The sequence below is a fragment of the Musca autumnalis genome, unplaced genomic scaffold, assembly GCF_047663935.1.
Source record: "Musca autumnalis isolate F117 unplaced genomic scaffold, ASM4766393v1 scaffold_4, whole genome shotgun sequence".
Classification (NCBI taxonomy): Eukaryota; Metazoa; Arthropoda; class Insecta; order Diptera; family Muscidae; genus Musca; species Musca autumnalis.
The window spans coordinates 136,969,618-136,987,756 of NW_027411977.1; the positions used below are offsets into that span (position 1 = coordinate 136,969,618).

An 18,139-nucleotide genomic window follows, 5' to 3' on the forward strand; every position below is an offset into this window, starting at 1 on the left:
ATCCGAAATTTTGTGTGGGAGGTACCCGAAGAAGTGGACCGATTGAGTCCGTATTGGAACCTCATCTAAGTTTGGTAGAAATTACACGATGTGCAAAGTATGGACCAAATCGGTTATTCCCTACAAGAGTTATCGTGCGCACAAGTTTGGCGACAATTTTTGAACATTTGTGGGGGAGGTACCTGAAGGAGTGGACCTATATGGCCCATCTTCGAACTTAAATCGAATCTGGACAAAATATTTCGATACCCACAATTTGAACCGAATCGATTGATCCGTTCGAGAGTTATCGTGCGCACCAGCCAGCCAGACAGACAGACGGACAGACAGACAGACGGACGGACATTGCTAGATCTACTCAAAATTGTCTGAAACGGATATCGTACAAACATACTTGGGGTCTAAAACCATTATTTCGATGAGGCACATTTTTGGTCGTATCAAAGTGTAAATACCCTCTTTAGCCTAAAGGCTGAGGGTATAATAATTGTTCCATTTAACTTCAATATAGGTCGTGGTGGAGGATATAACAAGTGCGGCCCGGTCGAACTTAACGCCGTTCTTACTTCTACTTATTTAAAGCAGTAATCCTATCCACAACGCTTTACCCCTGTTTTTGTAAAAAAGATTATTCGATTGTCAATTTTTGTAGATCGATTTACTCGCTTTAGCGCAAATGTAGAGCGCTGATTTTTAAATGAGGAATTCTTAACAATATATGGAACGGAAAATTAGTTTCTAAAACAGGGGATTAGAATCTAAACAATGTGAAATGTTCCTGGTCAAAATTGTTAACATTTTAAGTTGTTTACATTCAACAGCTGACTAAAGGTTAGCTGGCCAAACTTACAAATTTTTACGGGAAAAAATTTCACTGGCAAAAAATCTCTCTCAACTTGTTCTCTTTTACAGGACAATTTTGTTATCGAACAGCATTCAGTAAAAATTTGTATGAATTTGTAAACATTTTTGGGTTATCGTACAGACCTATAGTTAAAAACGTCAAAATACCTGAAATCGGGCGGTACGGTTATATCGGGGCCACTTATTCACAATTTTCGATAGATAAATGTTTTGACCACTAGGAACACTAAACGCTAAATTATACCTAATACCGTTTGAAAATGTGGCTGAAAACGTCAAAATAACGATTCCGTTATATGGGGATTATCCCAAAAAACTGACCTATGTTCACATTTTTTAATAGATAAGTTTTGTGAACATTAGGAGCCCTAAATGCCATATTATAACTTATTCGATCAGAAAATGTAGCTAAAAACGTTAAAATACCTGGAATCAGGTGTTATATGGGGACTACACCAAAACGTGGACGGAAATAGCCCAAAGGACCTCTATATACTATAGAAGACCTGAAAAGGTATAGAAAACCTTGAAAGGACAACTATAGAAAGACCTTAAAGGTCTAGTAATGACCTTAAAAGGTGAAGTAAAGACATTGAAAGGCCTTCTATCTACTAGCGAAGACTCTAAGAGGTCTTTCGTTTACCAGAGCAGACCATAAACATTTTTCTGTTTACTATAGAAGACCTTAAAAAGTCTTCTGTCTATTATTGAAGACCTTAAAAGGTCGTCTGTCTACTAAAGAAGAACTTAAAAGGTCCACAGTCTCCTAGAGAAAACCTAAAAATGTCTTCTGTCTTCTCTAGAGCACCTTAAAAGGTCTTCTGTCTACCAGAGAAGATCTTAAAAGGTCTTCTGTCTACTAGAGAATATCTAAAAAGCTCTTCTGTCTATTATAGAATACCTTAAAAGGTATTCTGTCTACTATAGAAAGACCGTAAATGGTCTTCTGTCTATAATGGAAGACCTTCTGTGTACTAAAGAAAAACTTTAAAGTTCTTCTGTCTACCAGAGCAAACCTTAAAATGTTTTCTGTATACTAGCTAATACTTTAAACGGTCTTCTGTCTCTCTAATAAGGTCTTCTTTCCTCTCTAGAAGACCTTAAAAGGTCTTCTGACTATTAGATACTACCTTAAAAGCTCTTATGTCTACTAATGAATACCCTAAAAGGTGTTCTGTCTACTAGAGAAGATCTTAAAAGGTCATCTGGCTACTATAGAAGACCTTAAAAGGTCTTCTGTCTACTATAGAAAACAGTAAAATATCTAGAAAAGACCTCAAAAGGTCTCACGGTGTGCCTTAACCAAATTTAAATGGAAGGTGCTTACACCCGGGAAGTTTTTTCAGATTCTGAAACTACAACAACAAAATATGGCAACACTATTATGATTTTTCTTGTGAATTTTGGCATAATATAGGACTCTCAGAAACTATACCGTATGGACCTGTAATCCAAACACAGCTGAAGTGACCTTAACACATAAAAAGAAAAAAATCAAACCTATTCAGATGAGCGGGAGTGTACATACTAAATAGCGTACCCTTTGTATTAGGCAAACAGGAAGAGGTAGCATTCTGAAATTTGGAATGAGGGTCATTGATGGAGAGTTAGAAAGGCGACCTATAAGTGTACGAAAAGTACTTATAGTTACTAAATTTGGTACCAATTGTATATTTTGAACGGGTATTGCTAGATTATTGAAATTTGGTATGGAAATCAAAGTTGGGAAGTGGTGGTGATATAAGGAAATGGTTTCGGAAGTTCGTTTTTATGTGTAAGAAAAGAACTAAATGGTACTACATTTGGTACAATTTGGATATAGGTGATCTGTATGCTAGCAAAAAATTTTGAAATTTAAGGAGGAGGTTTCGTTTCGTTCGTTCTTGTGTATTTTTATGTTAAGTACTATAATGGAGTTTTTGGGAACTGGTACACGCAGAAAAATATATGTTAGAAATATGTTTGGATCCAAACAAATATTTGTTTGGGACTGATTGCAAACAAATATATGTTTGGATCCAAACATAATTTGTTTGTGTCCAAACAAATATATGTTTGCAACATTTTGTAACATATCTCAATTTAATATGTTTGGGTACCAACATATCTTTTATGTTAGAAAATATTTTTTATGGGTGGAGGGGATTTTGGTCAAAGAGTAACAACAGGGCTCTCGCAGCTGCGGAATGCCTTATTAACAAACCACACACACACAACAACTACCGCTGTCGCAACAATTGTTGTTAGTTAACTGTTTGTCCGACAAACCAAACAACTACAGTGCGTTTGGTGTCCAAAAAAACAAAGTTCGTATAGTCAAATACTTCGCAACTACAAATTTGTAATTTCTTTAATATAAAGGCAACATCTAATATTTAAACCTAGCGCTGATAGACTCAACATATATGTACATATGATTCATATTGTTCTGCTATGCTTACAAGACGATAGCAACTACAGTGAAAATCTTTAGAAGAAACGGCAAGTTACAATATTACAAAATAAAAGAATTAATAAATAAAAACATAAAAAATAATTAAAAAATAAAAAGTAAATATCTCAGAAAACCCAGTATTTTTTTTTGCTTTATGAAAGGCGTTGTTATGTTTGGGACTGCTTGCAAACAAATATATGTTTGCTGCAAAATATGTTTGGGACATATGTATGTTAGAGAGGCCATTTTTTTCTGTGTGTATATGTGATTGATATAAGAACGAAATTCTGAAATTTGGTATGAGCGTCGTTGAGGGGTGAAATGATATTGATCTACTATAAGGCTACGAAAAGTACTAAAAGGTACTAAAATTAGTCTTGGGTTTACTTTTTACAAGAATATTTTAACATGCCTCAAAAAATGTGGCCCGCTATTGATGTGTGAGTGTGAGATACGGCTGATTTTTTCGAATATCGAACTAAAGTGGTGAGAACAGTATTTAAATAAAAATAAATATTAATTAAAATTGGTATTAGTACAACAAAATGTTCAGTGTTCGCCATTTCCTTATTAAATATTGTTTATTTGATTTTTATATTCTTTTATATTCCTTTCCGCATACGAAGTAGCGGGCACTTTGCTAGTATGTATATACGTTGTAGGATTGCAAATGATTATTTCTAGAACTTACAAAATTAATATACCCTCCAAACTATAGGGAAGGTACAAAAAAAAATCGTAAATATTTACTGGGAATTAATAATTTTTTACTTAACAACTTCCAACGACACACATAAGTGTACTGGCCTGAAAATAAGTTCCGCTGGGACATTCTTTGTCTTCCAATAGACCATTTTTACAAATATAATACGAACGACAATTATTCGGGTTAGGCATTAGATTAGTTGAAAGATCGCATGATGCAGCAGGCGGGTTGGCGACCGATGTCGTAGTAGTAGGTGCTGAGGCTGTGGGTTGTGCTGGCGAACTTTTGGGAACACAAGTGTTGGCTATAAATTCATAACCATCCTGACAGCGATACAACAAAGGATAACGTACAATCTCTCCATCGACTGTTGTATACCAACAGATGTAGTAGATATTTGGATCAGATGACCAAGCACCCATATTAAAGGCATTATTGCAAGTATATTGAGCTTTGTGACATATTTCATTGTTGGTGGAAAGAGAGCAGGATTTCGTTGTTGGTGAATAGGCTGTGCCAGATGGACACACTATGCGTTCATCTTCTTTGGTGGAACTACAGACATGGTACTGTTTACAATCGTATGGATCGGGAAATTTTCCGGCATTCTGACATTCAAATTTTGGACCTCGACTGATACATTCTTTCTGATAAACACAACCACGAGCCGTTTCATCACAATATAAACCACGAGCTGTATCACAGGTGGCAATTTCCATAGTATTCCAATTACCTTGTTCCTGGTAACAAAAGGCCAGGGTGGCACAATCTTTGCACAAAAATTGACCATTGCGTATATCATCGCAGGGATTTTGCATTACGGCAAAGGGATCCACAAAACTTGAATACTCCGTGGTTATATTGCCACTTACCCAGAATATTAGGGAAGCCTAAGGAACATTTTTAGGAGAAGTAGTAATGTTTGAAATTTTTATGGGGTTTTAATAATAAGAACTTACCATTAAATGAAGACAAAGAAGTTTCATATTTTTACCGTCTGAAGTCAAATGAATTACTAACTGTTGTGTTTTTAATCCGATTTCGTTTTATACCTAAAGAGTCCGATGACAAATCGTTCTGATTTGGTTTTAATTAAATATATTTTCTTCTTGTTTAACACATACGAGATTAAAATCGAACCAAAGTGTACAATTTATTTAATTAAAATGACGGTGACAAATTTATTTTTCGAAAGACAAATCAGGAATTCTTATCTGGCATTTTTAGACAAAACGTGTCTAGTGGCATTTTTAGACAAAACGTGAATCGCTCTTTATTTTTCATCTTAAAAGGAAACACATGTTTTTGTCTCACAAAACGACCACGAAAACGCGACATTTTTGCAGAACATTTCGAAGCTGAAAAACGTCATCTTGTGGTACTTTTATGGCGGCTCTTGAAATAAAGGACGAAAAGGACATTGAAGGAAGCGAGATAGAAGGTCAAAATGCTCTACGAAAACAATCCTCATTTGATTTGGCTGAAGAAATGTGATCTCAAAAATAAGATAAAACAACAGCGGACAAAGATATAACGCTAATATCTGAGGGCTTATAGGGTCTCAAGCAAAATATTCATCACGCCATATCTCAAAAGTTCGACTCACGGCGGATCTGTCCTTCTGGGTTCTGTATATACTCACCAAGAGCTTTCATCGCCAAAAAGAATTTTCCACCCCCCAGACTTTGAGCTCCATTTTGTTGCACAGTGTAATTAATTAAAAACTTTAATAATTAAGGGCCTTCGTCCTAAAAAGACAATAATAAATAAAAACTCACAGCAGAGCCCGGATGCCCCGGCTGAGGTTTGAACCTGGGTCCTCTCCAACAAATAGACAATGTTGTCGAGGTCTTAGCGTTCTAAGCCACTGCCAACCTATCATATCAACACTTCTTGATATGATATCAACAAAAACTTCCGAAATGGAGGGCATTACAATTCATGAAGGAAACCCCCCTTCGATTGTACATATGTATGTATTGAGAAAATGATTCCTAGACAAGACACTAGGGTGACTTGATATAGAACAAGACTTCAAAAGAGTAAATAACAAAAATGTTTTGCAATCGATGAATCCGAGTTTCACCCTTTCAGAATTCGCGAACTGTTAACATATTCTATAAAGTATGACTACAATTCTTTAAAATGAAGTGTTTTAGGAGGGATCCCATAATGTCGACCATTAAAATTAGTTTTCGTGGAAGCTGTGTTGGCATCAATGTAGAAAAATGGGTAAAAATGGGTGGAAGCCAACAAGTTTTTTTATGTTCCCATACGATTTCTGGCTTAACCTTACATTTTATAGATCTATTCCCAAAGAATGAATCAGAGAATGCTCCATGGGCAATAAGATAGCAGTGTATGATTTTTCGATATATCCACTGCATTCACCTGAAATTGATGCTGACAGTTTGAAGGCGGAATTTCGGGGTTTTTGAATTTTTTTAATAATCCGGACGCGCAAGAAGATAATATTCCAAACTCATAACACGATTATAGAACTCGTGATTTTACGTCGTTTGGTGCATATCTCATGAGTGTGCTCCTTACAGCATCCTAGTAATTGGAGTCGAAAGGCCAAAATTTCATGCGTGAATTTTCTTACAAAACATATTTTTTGCGTGTAAAATTTACAACTGTCATTCAATTTCCTTTGAAACATGCGTGAATTTAGTTTTTTTATATCGGAAAATATATTTTGACAAATCCGCGTACTAAACCGCGATTTTCTTTAACATTTTTTTACATAAATGGAATCGTTTACTCGCGATTATAATATTTGCGAAAACACGTGTCATAAAAAAAACAGAGATACGCGAGTAATATGGGTATTTAGCCAAAAATTGAATGTGGAGGCACATCCGCGGTTTTTGAAGAATCTATTTGAAATAGGTGTATATTGACGTATTTTTGATGGGCGCTGATGAAACCGGATGCGCATCAACATCGTATGCACATTGCGCGACTTTTACCAACTTTAAGGTTTTTTGCAGTGCATGATGCAACTGGCGGCACACGATGGCCGCTGAGTGAAACATCGAAATATGCATAAATATTGAAAGAGATTGATTCGCTTTATCCAAAATCGGCTGCGCATCAACCGACTTTAACTAATTCACGAGTTACAGGCTTTTTAATTTTCATATCTTTTAAATGATAGTAATTTCAATATTACTCTTAATTTCCTATCCTTATATGTAATCACAGTAAGCAGTTAAGCTTCCACGATGTTAAACCATATATTTTGATAAAGTTTTAGCAGAATACTTTAATTTATGTATTAGATTTTAGCGAAATAGTTGGATAACTCTCAAATATTTTTTTTCTAATTTTTCGAAACAAACCAAAAAATATATTTGTAACAATATTTTCCAACAATGAGTTGTTTCTCTTTTGTTGTTGTTATAATATGCAATTTATAAAGCCAATGTTTATAATTTTGGTTTCACATTTTTTTACGCGTTGTCTAGTCTCCGTACGTATTTTTAATTTAGGTTTTAGAGGTTTATACGGACTCTGAGTTAGTATAATTTGAACTTACTGCCAGATTTTTTTTAATTTTTTTGATTTTCCGCGAAAATAAAAACACATTTTGGAAATTTTGGTGCATCTACGGATGGATATCAAATGCTGTTACTGATATATGCTTACATTTTCTCAATACAAAAAATAAGAAATTTTAAAATATTTTTTTCTTTATAAGAGGATAAAAACCGCTCTAACTTTTGCGCGCATCGGCCAATTTCGTGAACGCGAGCAGATTTGAAACCAGATTTTTTTTCCTTTAACTCTATGCCAAAAATCGTAGATGTGCTCACGAAAATTTTTTTTAATTTTTTTCAAATGGAATTGCAATGGAATCTTGTTATTTGCCATATCTACAAATTTGTAAAAATTGTTTTATAAATAGAAGTTATCAAAATCAGCCTTTGTCTTCTAGCCATTTGCATTAAAAATATGCCTGATGAGCTGGCTTAAACCACCAGCGAAACGATCGTAGCATAGTGGCTGAGTGTGTGGTACTTCGCTAGAACTCATTTTTTAATACAAATTCCTTAGGCCATGTTAGCTCGATTAATTCAAATAATACCTTATATTATCGTTCATGCAATAACAAAATGGTACCAAATTTAGTACCCTAAAAAATTACCTTCTTATATGAACCGTATATACCAACTGCGATTCTTATTTCCAGCTCTATCAGTTCCCCCAGATTCAATTATAGTACTTCATATTTTAAACATAAGTGCGAATTTCCGAAACCTCATCTAACTTCTGTGCTATATTGTTTGCATTTCCAAAGCCATCTTCATACAGATCTTAACCCCACATACCAACCCTATACTGACATTAATACAAAATAACAACCTTTATTCCAAATCTCAGGATTCTAGCTGTATCCGTTTGTCCAATACTAAATTGTACCAAACTTAGTACCATTTAGTACTCTTTGTACCCATAAGTACGATTTTTCAAAACCAACTCAACCCTTCACTTTAACAGTAATCGTTATTCCAAATTTCTGGATTCCACTTCTATCCGTTCAACCAAATCCAAATTGTAACAAATTTGGTACTTTTCGTACCCATAAGTACGAATTTTCAAAATTCCCTCAATCATACAGGCCAACAGTAATCATAACTTTAAACTTCAGGATTCCAGCGGATAGCGCTCACCCAAATCCAAACTGTGCCAAATTTAGTACTATTTAGCACTTTTCGTACCCATAAGTACAAATTTCTAAAACTTCCTCAATCCTACGTTCCAGCTGTAATTTTTATTCCAAATTTCAGGATTCCAGGACTATCCCAAATCCAAATTGTACAAAATTCTGTACCATTTAGTACTTTTCGCATACATAAGTACAAATTTCCAAAACCTCCTCAATCCTACACTCGAACAATAATGTCAATTTCAAATTTCAGAATTCCAGCTCTATTCGTTCATCCAACTCCAAATTGTGCCTTATGTAGTATTTTTCGTACCCATAAGTACGAATTTTCAACACAACCTCGTCCTACACTCCAACAGTAACCTTAATTCCAAATTTCAGGATTCTAGCACTATCCGTTCGATTAAATTAAAATAGTACCAAATTTAGTACCATTTAATACTTTTCGTACTAATAAGTATGAATTTCCAAAACCAGCTCAATCCTACGCTCCAACAGTAATCTTAATTCCAAATTTCAGGATTCCAGCGCTATCCGCTCACCCAAATCCCATTTGTACCAAATTTAGTACCATTTAGTACTTCGTACGTATTTCTGGTTTCCGCTCTATCCATTCACCCAAATTCAAATTGTACCAAATTTAGTATTGCTCGTACAATAAGTACGAACATCTAAAACCTTTCCTTATATCAGCACCACTTCCCAACCTTGATTCCTATACCAAATGTCAAGATTTTAGCTATATCCATTCAAAATATACAATTGGTAACAAATTTAAAAAAATTTTAGTACTTTCCGTGAAATCTCTCCCACAGGTATGGGTGCGTTGGCACCTGTGGTCGAAGGTACTGCGACAAGCACACAGCCTAATACCCCGGCACATACGGTCCGTTGCGAGTCGCGCCACGCGTTAAAAACAACAACCACACGAAAAATGTGTAAGTGATGCCAAGTTTGTTCTTGAAGTTTTCATGTGGTTGTTGTAACGGGACGCTCAACGGACCGTATGTGCCGAGCGCTTAAGGAAAAATAAAGGGAGGAAGCGACTGAGAAACTAAGGGGAAGCTCATGCTCGACCCAGCCTTCAGATACAGGTAGCGACTCAGAATCCAAATCCAAATATAATCGTCATGGAAATCCCAGATGAGGAGGAAGTCCACAAGATGTTAGACGAAGTGAGCGACAGCATTGCAAAGCTTCCAACACACAATAAACAGCTGTCTGGGGCTCAACGGCGCAAGTTCAGGAAGCAACGGGCAAGCAAAAAGGCTATACCGCAGGATGCTCCCAGAGGGATAATGAACACTCCCTCCACTTCTTCGGAAGTGGCGAAGAAGATCAGATCCCCCGAAGAGCAGAACACTGCAAAGTCGAGAAAGAAGAAAAAGAGCGTCTCCAAGAACATCGCAAAGGAGACTGTTCCGAGGGGGGGGGGGGGGGTGATCTTATCCCCACTCCTATGGATCTATGGATATGAGGGATTTGACCCGTTATAATACTTCTGAGGAGTAAGACCAAGAGGTCTTAACGTAAAGCCGATAAAAACGGAAATATGTCTTTTCAGAATGAAAACAAAACTGAGACACTTTGAAGAACCAGTTCTCCTAAACAAGACAATCTGTATTTCCAATAAAGTTAAATATCTGGGAGTAATCCTGGATAGGAAACTTGAATGGAAAGACAATATATTTAAGATTAAGAGTGAGCTAATAAAGCTTATAGATGTTGGTCATTAGACATATTCTAACGTACGCTTCAGTATCTGCTACAGCGTTGCCGTTTTGGCCACTTTGGACCAAATTTTGTCCGAAAAATAAATAAATGTTCAATTTGGTCCGATGGTGGGCCCAAATCCATTCTGGACCGTTTTCATGCTAATAATAAAAAACCAAAAAATTATAAAATATCAAATATTAGTCTTTCTCTGTTGCTTTAAATGTTTGCGTAGTCCCGGTCCAAACTAGAGTGATTTCATTAAAAGATGTCATGAAATTATGCGTCCCTAGGTTGAGTTCCATAGTAGAGTAATATCATGACATTTTTCAATGAAATCCCTATAGTGTGGGCCGGGTCTTCAAAATTGTTCAATATATGAAATATATTTTAGGTTTATAAGATATGGTCTGTTCCAGAACTGGACTTTCATACGGGCAAAATGTGTCTCATCGAAATAATGGATTTATAGTCTAAACTTTAGGCCCCAAATATTTTGGAGGTAATCTGTTTCAGACACTTTCCGTCTGGCTGATGCGCACGATAACTCTCAAACGAACCAACCGATCAGATCCGAAATTTGACATGTGCAATATTTTGCCCAAACTTAGTTTACGATCGAAGATGGGCCATTCCTCCCCCACAAATGTTCAAAAATGTCCATTAGGGTTATGACTTTTTGACATTTTTCCTCAAAAATGATTTCCTGTAGCAGGGATGAATGAACTTTTACCTAGTAATCACTATGCTATCGTTTATTCCATTGAAATATAAAAAAAGTTCACGCACAAATCGATTTTAAAAAATAATTTTTTGAAAAATTATATGAGATTAAATTTTTTTTTTTTTAAATTATTTCTTGTTGCACGAATGAATAAATATAAGCCTACTAATAACTATTATAACGTTTATTTCATTCAAATATTAAAAAAGTCTCGAAAAAAGTCACTTTTAAAAAAATTTAAATTTTTTGTTTTTGTTGGCGTTTTTTATTGTTGGACTGCAGAATTTTACATCTTTGTGTTTATTTCAGCTCGAGTCCATATTTTGTTGCAATTCAATTGTTTGAATAACAACAAAATATTTTAAAGTGGATATGAAATTGATTAGTTGCGGGCGAAGGGTAGGGAATACTATAGTTTCAGTTGTCACCAAACAACTTCATCAGTTCCCTTTTTCGCCGACTCTGTATCGTAAACAGGTCAATAAAGCCATCTAGCAAATTAAATAAAATGAGAAATTTGCTGTATGGCCCTAATGCTGTTTACCCTACAATTTGAGTCGAACTAAAGAATTTCATATCCACCACTGTTTTTATGTCGTCTTTGCTTCGCAAAGAATACGAATATAGGAGTGTTGCTTCAATAAGCGGGGGTAAAAACAACAAGAAAGTTGTTTTTGCATTACGCATTGGTCAACAAGGCCGTGCTGATGCCTATTATTGTTGTTGGCGTTTTTTATTGTTGGACTGCAGAATTTTACATCTTTGTGTTTATTTCAGCTCGAGTCGCCCGCAACTAATCAATTTCATATCCACTTTAAAATATTTTGTTGTTATTCAAACAATTGAATTGCAACAAAATATGGACTCGAGCTGAAATAAACACAAAGATGTAAAATTCTGCAGTCCAACAATAAAAAACGCCAACAACAATAATAGGCATCAGCACGGCCTTGTTGACCAATGCGTAATGCAAAAACAACTTTCTTGTTGTTTTTACCCCCGCTTATTGAAGCAACACTCCTATGTTCGTATTCTTTGCGAAGCAAAGACGACATAAAAACAGTGGTGGATATGAAATTCTTTAGTTCGACTCAAATTGTAGGGTAAACAGCTTTAGGGCCATACAGCAAATTTCTCATTTTATTTAATTTGCTAGATGGCTTTATTGACCTGTTTATCGATACAGAGTCGGCGAAAAAGGGAACTGATGAAGTTGTTTGGTGACAACTGAAACTATAGTATTCCCTACCCTTCGCCCGCAACTAATCAATTTCATATCCACTTTAAAATATTTTGTTGTTATTCAAACAATTGAATTGCAACAAAATATGGACTCGAGCTGAAATAAACACAAAGATGTATTTTTTGTTAAAAAATTATATTTTTGAATAAAAGCGTTTACGACATTTTTACGATTCTCAGAATTGAAGAAAAATTGTATGTCATTTTAATTATCTCATGTGGCTCTAAAGTTTATTTCCAATTATATATCTGTTTTCAGTGACTTCAAAAAATTGTCCATAATTTTGATAGATTCAAATTTTAAAATCATTTTGTGCATGAGGATTTTCACCGAATCACCTTATAATTAAGATTTTATGTAATCTTGTGGCAAAACTCATCACGCTATGATACAGGGATATGAGGTTATAAAAAAGTCATAACCCTAATGTCCATACTTCCTGAGATAATAGCCCACAATCACCAAAAAAAGCCTGCCGGTACCAACTAAGCTGGGTAGTACGTAAGATGAAACTCGAAGGCAAAAACATCGTACTATATGATACAGGCTCGAATTGTGTCCGAATATTGACTATATCGGGACACTCTTTCGGGTATCTCCCACACAAAGTTTAGAAAGAGTGCAGTTTAAGGACCCGTCTGCAGCGTACGTAAGAATACTTTAAAAACATTTCCAATGATTTCGTTTCGTATTTTCTATTTCCAATACAAAACGAAACAATGCCCACGTTGGCCGAGTTCGCTGGTTAGTTTCGTTTTGTTTTCATTCGTGAGTGCGAATAAAATTAAAAGCAAACAGTTCTCAACTCCAAAACAGCAGATAGAAAACGAAATAGTACTAAACACATGTGAATAATTCAAAAACTTTTGATGGTTGATAAAACATCCACCGCAGTATGCTGATGTTAGCTTACAGGGTTGTTAAGCAATCACAAAAAATTCTTTTTTTTGTTATTGAATGTAACAACTCGGCACAGCATAGCCGAAGTACATTTCAGCAATCGTACGGATTTCACGTTTCTGCATTGAAAAGTTTGTGGTTTTGTTTTGATTGTGAGAAAGAAACGATTCAGAGAATCTGAAAAGTTTGTGGATTTGTGTGATTGGCACGGGAATCGTTTTGTTTTGTTTACGTTCATTGCTCGTCTGGGATCGTTTTTAAAATTTTGGCAACATCCCAGCTAACATTTTTTTCCGAATTCGTTTCGAATTCGGACAGAATTTCTGAAAAAATATCCGATTCTGATACCGAATTCGGTACGAAAGTTGTATGGACGTTCTCACCGAATTCGGAAAGAATTTTCTAAGGAAATTCTTAAAAAATATTAGAGTTTCGCGACGAATTCCGTCCGTATTCGGAAGTAAATTCTTGGAAAATTCGGAGAAAAATTTAGATTTTCTGACAGAATTCGGTCCGAATTCGGAAGAAAACTCTGGAAAATTCGATGAAAAATTTAGATTTTCTTAAGAAAATCCGTCCGAATTCGGAAAGAAATTCTGGAAAACTTCGGAGAAAAGTTCAGATTTTCTGAAAAAATCGGAAACAATTCTGACGCTGACGCCACGTGTCGTACTGCACAGAACAAACCCCACTCAGAGACAATTTTCTTTCAATGTGCTATTTATGGAAGATTCTAATTTCAAACTTTCTAATGATTTTGCCTGTTGTTATCATTTTATGATTAACAGTAGAACAATATGCAGAAGTATACTTCCACATATACATATGTTGAAGCTATCAACACTAGCTTGAATTATTATATGCAGCATTTATATTAAAAAAAAAATTAAAATTGTATATGCGAATTTTATGACCAGTCATTTTGTTCTTCGACATCAAACGAATCCCTTAGAATATCCATTAGAAATCCGAACGAGTTCGGAATGACGATTCTTAAGATTCTTTAGAAAATGTGCAGAGATTCTTAAAATAAACTTATAGAAAATCGGTCAAATTTCTAGGAAAATATTAGAGAAATCGGCCACAATTCTAAAAAATATTCAGAAAAAATCTGATATCAGAGCCCTCGGAAAAAATTGTTAGCTGGGATGTTGTGTATGTTGTGTTGTTGTGTTTTGCATACAGTTAGGATGGTCCTCAGCATCCAAAACATTACTTGGTCGATGTATGAATGCCTTATAGATATGCTTTTTTCACCGATCCTTACATAAAGGTCAACTGGAAATTGGTTTAAACTGGGCTTAAGAATCTAAATACACAATAGAATCTAAAAACACAATAGACTGTTTTTGGGTACTACCAAAAGCTTTAAATCGGCCTTCAAATCTAATGGACTTACTACTTACTATCAACTAAAATATTGACAATTTTGGACCTAAATTCAAGTAAAAATATTTCTGTTATCCTTTTTCATTCACACTCCTATTTTTCGAACAAAAATTTGAAGACAAATTATAATGTTGGTGTAAACAGAAATAATTTAAAACAAATTTCAACATTTCTATTAATGAATTAACTGTTGGGATGTCATCAATGTTAAATAAATACAAATAAGGCCAACATGGACAAGATTAACCATTATATGAACAAAAAAAAGGCGACGGGACTAGCAAATTAACGTGATGAGCTTCGTCGTACGAACCCCGAAGACCCAAGAGTTAGAGAACTTACTCTTGAAGTCAACAGCTTACTCTTCAAGTCAACATCAACAACTTACTCTTCAAGTCAACATAAGCGGAAAAAGTGGCTAGACCATCTGAAGCAGTGCAACATTGGTGCAGGAATAAGTAAATTGTGGGCAACGGTTAAATCACTCTCGAGTCCGGAAAAGAAGGATGACAGAACGGCTGTTACTTTCAACGGCGTGACAGTAACTGACCCAAAGAGGTGCGCGTGTTATTTTAACCGGCAGTTCATAGAGCACCCCGAGAGTGATAGGGCGAAGAGAAGTGTGCTACGCCGTATAAGAAGAACTCTTCCAGCCGAGGAGGTACCACCACAATTTACGATGAGCGATGTTGCAGATGCCATCCGAAACGCTAAATCATCCAAAGCGTTGGGCCCGCACCGAATATCGATGGTAATGCTTAAGCAGCTGGATGAACCTGGAGATGAGTATTTAACAAGTGTTCTCAACCTATCGTTAGCCACCCATGTTGTACCGGATGCCTGGAAAGTTGGCAGGGTGGTCCCGCTACTGAAGCCTGGCAAGGATGCCAGCAGAGGTGAATCGTACAGGCCGATTTCACTCCTGTCGCCAGTAGCAAAGATCCTAGAGGCGCTACTCCTCCCCACGATGAGAAGGTGTTTTCCAGTTGCCTAACATCAACATGGATTTCGGAAAATGCATAGTACTACAACAGCATTAGACGCCATATCCACACATATCAGTAGAGGACTGAACCAGAAAAGGCCGTGCGACCGAACAGTCATGGTGGCTCTTGACCTATCGAAGGCCTTCGATACCGTCAACCATGCCAAGCTGTTCGAGGATATAGAGAAAACTAATCTCCAGCCATGTTTGAAACGTTGGGTAATCAACTATATGTGTGGACGCCAGTCGTTTGTAGAATTCAGAAACAAGAAGTCCAAAACCCGTAGAGTGAAACAGGGAGTTCCCCAAGGAGGGGTGATATCTCCGGAACTGTTTAACCTCTACCTTTCTGAAATTCCACACCCTCCAGACGGCATAGAGATCGTGATGTATGCGGATGATTGTACGATCTTGGCGTCGGGTCCTATCGTCGATGACATATGTGATAGGTTAAATGTCTACATAGCTGACCTAGTGCAGTTCTTCCATCTGAGGAATATGAAAATATCCGCCGCTAAATCCACAGCCACGCTATTCACCACATGGACGGCTGAGATGAGGCTCCCACTGAACATATTGGTCGATGGTGCACTGATTCCGACCACTAACTACCCTAAAATACTGGGTGTAACGTTCGATAGCATGTTCAAGTCGTCCGCGCATGCCACAGCTATTTGCAATAAGATCAGAAGTAGGAACAAGGTTCTCAAGTCGCTGGCCGGCAGCACTTGGGGTGCTGATAAAGAAACCTTGTTGACCACCTACAATGCAATAGGCCGGTCTGTGGTAAGCTATGCGGCGCCAGCGTGGTCCGCAAAGGTTAGCGCATCGCAGTGGAAGAAGATTCAAACCTGCCAGAATGCCGCCCTGAGGACTGCAACAGGGTGCCTCCTCATGACACCAGTGGACCATCTTCATGAGGAGGCGAAGGTTTTACCGGTGCGTCAGCACAATAAGATGTTGTCGATGCAGTACCTGCTTGGGTGTTACCGCAGTGAGCATCCCTGTCACGATTTAATGGACAGGCGCCCCCCACCCAGGCACGTCAGGAGAGACCTTCATGATCTAGAGAGAGAGGTCCAAAGGTATAAAAGAGAACCGCTAGATCAACGAGCCTATCAGGCAGGCTTGAATCGCATTCACACCAACATGGTTGCGCAAGCAGTACGAAGATACAGTGTGAATGCCGTACTTGGAAACCATCCCCCATCCATCGCAGCAGAAGAACGACAGCTGCCAAGGCAAACACGAGTGGTTTTAGCTCAGTTAAGATCCGGACGATGCAGCCGCCTCAATTCGTATTGGGCCAGAATTGACGCCACGATACCCAACATATGCCCAGCATGTGGATTGGGACCACACGATACTCTGCATTTATTCAACTGCCCAGCTAACCCCACTCACCTGTCTCCTCATTCTTTATGGACGCAACCAGTCCAGGTTGCAGAATTCTTGAGTCTGGATACAGAGGAACTTGATAACTGAAATAATACACGAACAAACATAAATGCGTTGCTACAACAACAACATGAACAAAACTGTATGTTTTGTTTGAATTTTTGGCGGTTTTGGGTCGTTTTTTAGGGAAAGTTTGGTCCGAGAAAAATGTTTCAAACGGCAACACTGGTCTGGTACACAGCTATGGATAAAAAGTATAATATTAAAATACTACAGAAAGTCCGACTAATGTGCTGCTTAAGTGTAAGCGGCGCAATGAGGACAACACCAACGAGGACTCTAGAAACTATTCTATACATACACGGCCGTCGCAGATATACGATGATAAAGCGATGGGCGAGTGGATGAGAAAGGACCACATATCATACCATCAAAACATTTCATGGGTAACAACGGGAGAGTCAATTGACAGCATGTATCGGGCCGTATTCCTGACAGAGACTCGTGGATCGACGGAACTCTAGCACAAATGCCGACTGTAAACTGTTGTTATACAGACGGTCCCATGCTAGGTGGAGAACGGGACTGGGTTTTTTCATTGAAGAACCAGAGACCGAAATATCTCTTCGTTTGCTGGATCACAATACGGTCCATAAATCGGAGATCTGAGCGATTACAGAGTGTCTGAACTGGCTTAATGCTAACACGAGACCAACTAACGCCCTTACGGACAGTAAAAATGCAATCAAAGCAATAACAGCCAAGACAATAAAATCACAAACAGTCTTGGATTGTACAAATTCCATCCACAACTATTCTCAACATGGCTCGGTGCGTATAATATGGGCACCGGGACATGCGTGAAATAGAGGTAATGAGATAGCAAATTCTCTGGCAAAAAATGGAAGGGAATTAGCAATAGGCTAGAGTTAAAAATTGGACAAAAAACTTATCCCTATGGAATAGAGAGAAAATAGGGAGAAACCACAAAAATCCTATGGAGAGACCCACATGAGGAAAAAAACTAAAATCCTTCTTCTGCTAAGTAAGGCAGAGTTGAGTAGGCGTACGCGTGTCCTCACAGGTCACCTGGGTTTACAAGCTCATCTGC

General features: G+C 37.2%; 1 protein-coding gene across 1 annotated transcript; it reads right to left on the reverse strand.

Annotated features, from left to right (window-relative positions):
• Positions 1–4,069: 4,069 nt before the first annotated feature.
• LOC141403081 (uncharacterized) lies at positions 4,070–4,990 on the reverse strand. Its single transcript, XM_073985247.1, has 2 exons — positions 4,964–4,990; positions 4,070–4,894 (listed from the first exon to the last, which is right to left on the reverse strand). The coding sequence occupies exons 1-2, from the start codon at positions 4,988–4,990 to the stop codon at positions 4,070–4,072; spliced, it is 852 nt and encodes a 283-aa protein (XP_073841348.1).
• Positions 4,991–18,139: the final 13,149 nt, after the last annotated feature.

What these genes read in the sequence shown, in the direction of transcription:
- LOC141403081 (XM_073985247.1), bottom strand. Translation starts at nt 4,990, where the DNA reads ATGAAACTTCTTTGTCTTCATTTAATG. An exon ending in TTCTTTGTCTTCATTTAATG is followed by an intron (nt 4,895 to 4,963) that starts GTAAGTTCTTAT and finishes AATGTTCCTTAG; the next exon opens with GCTTCCCTAATATTCTGGGT.